Here is a 7292-nt window from a genome sequence, read left to right as displayed (position 1 = left end):
TTATCACCTTGGAATGTCATGTTAATTTCACCTAAATCTTGTACAGCTTCATCAGGTGGTACATACATATTTAAACTCTGCAAAAATTCAATTAACACATATAAATTTCAAATATATAACACAAACTTTAAATTTTATAGAAATATTACTAAATTCTAATAGGTTTTAAAGATTTTTAGAATAATACTGAATAAACTATTCCAATAATTTCTAAATTATGTATTTTTTGGGGGGTACTGAATATATTACAATTTCCAATCCTTACCTGTGTTTCATATTCTCTTAAGAAAGTTGGAGGATCAACAAATTCTGGATTTTCATAACTATGTGAATAAACTCTGTACTGATTGATGAATTTAACGTATCTAGAAAAATTTAACACATTTAGAAAAATTAAAAATCATGTATATATAATGATTGATGAATTTAATGTATCTAGTAAAATTTAACAAATTTGATTGATGAATTTAACGTATCTAGAAAAATTAAAAATCAATTTCGAGTCATATAAATCCATATTTTAATTTCTTTTACTATTAAATAGATTTAAAATATAATATTTAATACAAAAGAACACAATTGTGGATTTATTTGTTTTGTGAAGACGACATCATTCTACATTGAATATTTATATCTTGAGATCGGAGATAAAACTGAAACTACAAATTAATAAACAAAGCGACTTCAGTTTACTTGGCCGAAACAAAATTCATGGCATGGAGTTGCCCAGTCATTCTCAGATCAAAATAACAGGTGGTCAACAAGTACAACCAGCTAGTGGGTACTTCAGATTGGCATATTTTATTTTATGTTTCATAATTATGGTTCCACTGTTTCAATTTAAAGTAATATATTTAAATATAAAATTCATCAGACCAGAAAATTGATCAAATATACAAAATATCTTACCTAGAATATGTGAAGACTATTACAATTATTCCTACTATGCTGAGTAGAATAATAATGGCAGCCAGAGCAATTAATGCTGCCCATGGATCATCCATCCACCATATATAAGATTTGGTAACCATGCCTCTTAGTAAAACGGCTTGTGCATAGGGTACTCTCACTCTTTCAACTTCTATTGCCGTTACTGCTGTAATCTTAGATCCTAGTACACCTTCTTTACCTAAAACTCTGCAAACAGATAATAGCAATGTATTTTTCTATATCCAATATATGTAAACTACAAGAAAATATCACTTGCAAATCAATGCCACACAAAAACGATATATATAAAATCCAATATGACAAAGTCAAGAATAATATCCTAATATAGACGACACATCAATGTACAGAGACTGTTGCTGTGTCTGCAAACAGCTAGCTAGTGAGCTAGACTCTAACCTGAATTAGTTTCGTACACAGAGCACGTACTCCGTATAGAGTTAGGAACGTCCCTGGTGAACACCTTATGTCAACAATTTGTTACAGTGAGTCATCAGCTTTAAATGATGTTTCTTTGTCTTCAGTTATAATTATTTTTAATGTATTTAAAAACAAGTTAACTGTTTCCATACATTTATAAATATATATTATTATATAAAGTATACCTGACTATTGTCTACATGCAGTTTTTTGATGGATTTATAATTAAATTTAAACTTGATGTGAAAAAACCCCAAAATTTTACTTACAATCCTGTGTGTGCTGGATTGGTGTTATTTAATAGTCGATGTTCACCATTTATTTCAGCCAATACAAACGTCACATCAGTCCTATAAATAATACATTTAAATTAAAGATACATTAGTTAAGAGTATAATAAAGAGTTGGTCATTCTTGCTATAATAATTCAAAAATAGATGATAAAAAAAGAAAATATTGAAAATTTCATTCAAATTCTTTCATTCTTAGCCAGTGGTAACCAGGGCACAGGTATAATCGGGACTTAGCCTTGCTTTCCCATTTTTAAATTAAATTTTTAAATGGCGAACCGTTTTAATCTAGTTAAAATCTTGAGTATCCGATGCCATCGAGAGTCGATTATGGTCTTGTTTTGGTAATAAATGTCTAATTAATAATTTAGAAAACATTTCAGGCCTAAAGAAAGGCCTCCAATAGGCAGATATAGCTCTAGCATAGTGTATGTTTAAACTTGGTTGTTTGTTGTTTAAAAGTCAAGCGTGTTCCACAAAATCATATATTTAGATTGAAGTTGTTTTAAAGATCAGTTTGTTGTGAAAACGGGCTCTAATTTCGTAAGAAATACACAGAATAGTCTTGATCGATCTTTATTATATCAACTACACTCAATAATACAGTCAAAATTTCACATTTCAATAGAATAAGGCCTTTCGTCTTGTAAGTCTGTATGAATCTACAATATACTACACGCACACTGTTGCACGTGCTGTTTACCATAGCAACGCATTCGAACGTCCAGACACTCGTATCTTTCACTCTTCAACACAGTTGTTCTAAAGACAATCAAATGTGTATATATGACTATATGGGGGGGGGGGGGGTAGATGGCCGAATGGTAAGCATGTGTGCGCTGTATCATAAGGCCTGTCATTGAGTCAACTGGCGTGGTTTCGAATCCCTGGTTGTATGTGACAAGGAGTAGGGTCGCCTGTCCAACCTCGTTGGTTTTCTCCGGGTCCTCCGGTTTCCTCCCACTGCTAAAGACCCCTACGCGCAAGCGAATTATTGAAATAAAATTAAACCATATGTTAGTCCCGAAATGACCTAGTTTGTGTCTAGTGGACGTTAAACCCCATTTCTCTCTCTCTCTCTCTCTCTTAAATATACTGATAGATTCTGCTCAAAATGTGCACACAACTAATTAGAACATGTTTTACTAACTGCCAGAATCAGACACCCCTTCAATAATCTAAATTCTATATTCTAGAATGATTTGCTTCAAACTATGAAATAGATATCTCAATTATAATGGAATTAAGCGTATGAAGATCAAAGTGTTGAGAGTCTCAATGAATGTTCTAAAAGAATCATATACCCTAAACTACATTTAAATTAAAATACTCACGATGCCATTTCTACGACAAGATTATTAGTTTCCTGTAGCACACGTTTTCCCTCCACTCGTTCAATTAAACATACTCGTCCAAATGTGTCTTGAAGCATTCTAAAATAGATGAATGTTTGAATATTAAATATCCCACTCTTTCTAATATTGTGGAGAACTCTTAGTAATACAAAGATTAAAGAAAGGTTGTTCTTTGACTCACCAATTCGAACAATGCATATAAATTTCAACCAGATCGGAAGATAACATTTGTCAGTAGAATGTTCACAAGATTCCTCAAAGTGAACAAGGGCAATGACTCTAGAAGTAATTATACGAAATTGTTTAAATTTCATAGTTTTCTGTATTTCACTAGAGTGTTCACAAGATTCCTCAAAGTGAGCAAAGGCAATAACTCTAGAAGTAATTATTCAAAATTGTTGAAATTCCGTAGTTTTCTGTATTTCACTAGAGTTTTCACAAGATTCCTCAAAGTGAACAAGGGCAATGACTCTAGAAGTAATTATTCAAAATTGTTGAAATTCCGTAGTTTTCTGTATTTCACTTATCTAAATAATACATATAAATGAAATGTTATTTAATGTCCTACTGTTCTGCTCCTTGCATATTAATGTCAAACAAATCTTATATCATAAGATCCAAAATGGCAATAGTTTTGTAATTTTTTATGAGAAATCGCTGAAATTTAAGAGGAATCTTCATCTTACTAACAGAAACAACATATGAATTTTAAAAAAATAGGATGATAAATGTACAGTGTTTAATGTGAGCATATAAAAATACTTAGAAAAACTTATCATAAGCATGTAAAAAATCTGAAATACTAGTGGAATGAATGCAACAAATAATCATGCCAATAGTATCGTTCAATAAATAAACATAGATGACACACATTATTTAATTGCACATTTAACTTTTTGTAAAGTATCGAGCAATCAAAATGCCTAATTGCTTATCAATGCATAGCCTAAGTAGAAAATGCTCATCATTGAACTTAGTCAAGGTTTTCATGTAATTAAACTAAACGCCAAGTCTAGACCAATCAAATTCTTAACTTGAGCAGAAAATGTTCATTGGTCAAGGTATTGATGTAAAGATTACACCTCTGACCTTTCAACTTTACTCAAATGTACGTGATCTTTTATACATAAATGACCAGCATCCAGATTCACAATGCACATTTTAGTATACAGGTTCCTGTTTTCTTGAAATCTTAACTAAAAATAAAATCTAAATTTTAGTAGATACTTCAATTTTGATTGGCTAAGCACTAAAATCAATCTAATATTATCCAATCAAATTACTAAAATTTGGATTTTATCTTAGTTAAAAATTTGTGAAACAGGCCCCTGATCTTTTGACCTTTACCCAAGCTTTGTAAAATAAGTCCTTGACATATATATATCCGAACGACTAGACAGCTTCCTTGTCAGCCCCTCCGTCCTGTATCACTGACAAGGGAGAACCACGCTGGAAAATCTGGATGAACTTTCTCGGCCAATGCAGGGATCGAACACCCGCTTTGTAAAATAAGTCCTTGATATATATACAGTACAATATAGAATATACTTACTGTCTTATTGTTTCTCTTTGAGGTAAAACATCTTTAGCTTCTCTGTCCTTTAAGACTAGTATAAAACGATTGTATTGTTCAATAAAATTCACCTAAAAAAAAAAAAATCACATTTCACATATGAAAGGGAGGTAACTGCAAATTTAGCCCATAATCTTACACAATAGCTTGGCAGGCAAGTTACATACTTCATCAGTCATATTGTAAAAAGACTCCAGTACTAACTGGTCCATAGATTTACCCCAAAAAACAACTTAAGTTACCTCAAAACAATCTGTATTTTGAATAAAACAACACATTTATATGACTTTGGGTAAATCGATGGACCCAATATTAACTATTCTTGAAAATTTAATGAAAATCGATGAAGAAATACCATGTGGGCATATAAAAGACAAAATCATTAATATTTGTTAAATAGATTTCTTTACAGGATAGAAAAAGAGATCTTATAAACTACTTACAACTACTGAAGCTTTAGCTACTCGGTCTTGTCCATCAACAGGATTATCTCTTGCTATAATATTAAAGTTATTTTGGTGAGTGTGTTCTGGCGTTATTTCAAATTCGATAGTAGTAGTTATAGTGCCCTCTACTGGATTTATAGTAAATGGTGGAGTCTGTGTATTGTCGGGATCCATTTGGTATTCAATTTCAGCATTTCGTCCCGAATCTGCATCTGTAGCCTGAAGTTTAAATGATTAAAACATAAAATTACACTTCTTATAGATTTTTACTTAAAGGAATCAAGTCTTTAACTCAATACCATCTACAGTCTTCGACATTCAAAACACAACTTATTTGTCAATTTAAATCAACTTTGATGATGTGAAATTAAAGTAAAAAACGGAAATGATTGAATGTAAATGATTAGGCCTATATATATTTGTATTACATTATCATATGCGTTGCGACCCATTTATGTCAATTTCTAGGTGCCAAATATTTGCGATTTAGCTTCTTTAATTATACAAATTTTTGTTTGATTTTTATATCTCTGTTTAGTTAAAACATTACGTTACAAAGGCTTGATGTTCAACTCATGAGGTCTTCTATAAACATGGAGATAATTTTTGTAAATCGTTATAAAAAAAACTGGATAAACAAATTTTCGGGCAATTCACACAAGCACAAAATTTGAATAGAATTAAAAAGTAGTACCGAGGTTGTGGTAACGATTTCATTAGGTTTAGATGTTGCTGGAATAGCTGTGATGTACAAATTTGGTGTTGTTCCATCTGGGTAGACAGGGAAAATGAATATTGGATCATTATCATTAACATCTAATACAGCTACAATTACTGTAGTATATCGCCATGTATCTGTAGGAAGAAAAAACATTCATTTAACAAAGCTACTGGCAATCAATAAGGATTAAAAAAAACCCACATAGTTTAGTTATTTGATATATATGTAAACACTTTAAAGATACATTATGTAAAATTTAGATGAAGTGCTAGCCATTCTTACTATAATAGTTGGAAAATAGATAATGTAAAATGAATAATTTGAAAATTTCATTCAAATTACTCTATTACGAGCAAAGATATTAGATTTGAAGGTTTGACAAGATGTGTGCAATAATTTCAACCACCGTACTGGTTGTTCGAAGCTAAGTCTGAACTATTCTAATCTATTTAATATCGGAGAAATCTGATGCCATCGAGAGTTGATTATGACCTGGATAAGTTAATTAATGTCTAATTAATAATTTAGAAAACATTCCAAGCCTAAAGAAAAACCGGCAATAGGCAGATTTAGCTCTTGCATAATGTATGTTTAAGTGTTATTTATTTCTGGAAATCATATATTCGTGTCTGTGGCAGATGGTTAAATTAATGCTGTTTGGAATTTTGGATTTTGTATCATATTTCAATGCAGTGGCGAAACATTCACTAAAAATTATCCATATTTCTAAACAAAAGAAGAAATTTTTCCACACTCATAGCAGATCATCCCTTTAATATATATTCATCCACCAAGTATTAAAATAAACCTACTGTAAATGATATTTTCTGTTTGTCTCTTCTTTCTACCACTGAAAACATCCTTTTCTACTAACAATGTCATATTGTATAGATTTTTCACTTCATAATCTAATTCTTTTTGAAGTTTCAAGAAACAGTTCTTTTTGTCTGTGTCAGTATCGACAGTAAATACAGCTGAAATAAAATGAAAGATTATGAAGAGTAATGTTATAATACATAATTTGTCAGAGACCGCATGGACGTTTAACTTTGAAAAATGAATGATAAATATAAAGAAATTATAATACTAAGATTTAAACAGCCAGAGTGTGAGTAGGTCATGCAATGTGCCCTTTAAGCAATCAGTATATTAACATTTTTATTTTCGTATGACTTTTAAATAGTCAGGATGTAAGCACTGGTACTTGATGCCATGTACATTAATGTAGGATTCCGACCATGTACTTCCCTGGCTGTACGTGACAAGGAGTACGGTCGCCTGTCCAACCAAGTGGGTTTTATCTGATTCCTCCAACTGCTAAAGACCCCTACACGCAAGCGAATTATTGAAATAAAATTGAACCATATGTTAGTCCCAATAAGACACCTACCCCTCTCTCTCTCTCTCTCTCTCCCCTCCCCCCACCATGTACAGACTATATGTATGCTCACGAGTGCCCCATATCCCAAGTTATGTATTGGTCTGTCATTGCTTCACAAAGTGTGTAATGAATTAAAAAATCAAGAGGAATCAATATTT

General features: G+C 31.5%; 1 protein-coding gene across 1 annotated transcript in view; it reads right to left on the bottom strand.

The window, feature by feature from the left end:
* Positions 1-445: 445 nt before the first annotated feature.
* The window catches only part of LOC126811336 (protocadherin Fat 4), a 47723-nt gene continuing 40876 nt past the window's right edge, over positions 446-7292 (bottom strand). The window contains exons 52-59 of the mRNA XM_056098954.1: positions 6566-6727; positions 5727-5887; positions 5030-5251; positions 4566-4657; positions 2993-3091; positions 1638-1718; positions 910-1137; positions 446-476 (exon numbers count right to left, since the gene is read on the bottom strand). Of these exons, the coding sequence (XP_055954929.1) occupies positions 446-476; positions 910-1137; positions 1638-1718; positions 2993-3091; positions 4566-4657; positions 5030-5251; positions 5727-5887; positions 6566-6727 (1076 nt within the window). The remainder of the gene's footprint in view (positions 477-909; positions 1138-1637; positions 1719-2992; positions 3092-4565; positions 4658-5029; positions 5252-5726; positions 5888-6565; positions 6728-7292) is intronic.

This window comes from Patella vulgata, chromosome 2, assembly GCF_932274485.2.
Source record: "Patella vulgata chromosome 2, xgPatVulg1.2, whole genome shotgun sequence".
NCBI lineage: Eukaryota > Metazoa > Mollusca > Gastropoda > Patellidae > Patella > Patella vulgata.
This window is presented reverse-complemented; position numbering and strand designations above follow the sequence as displayed.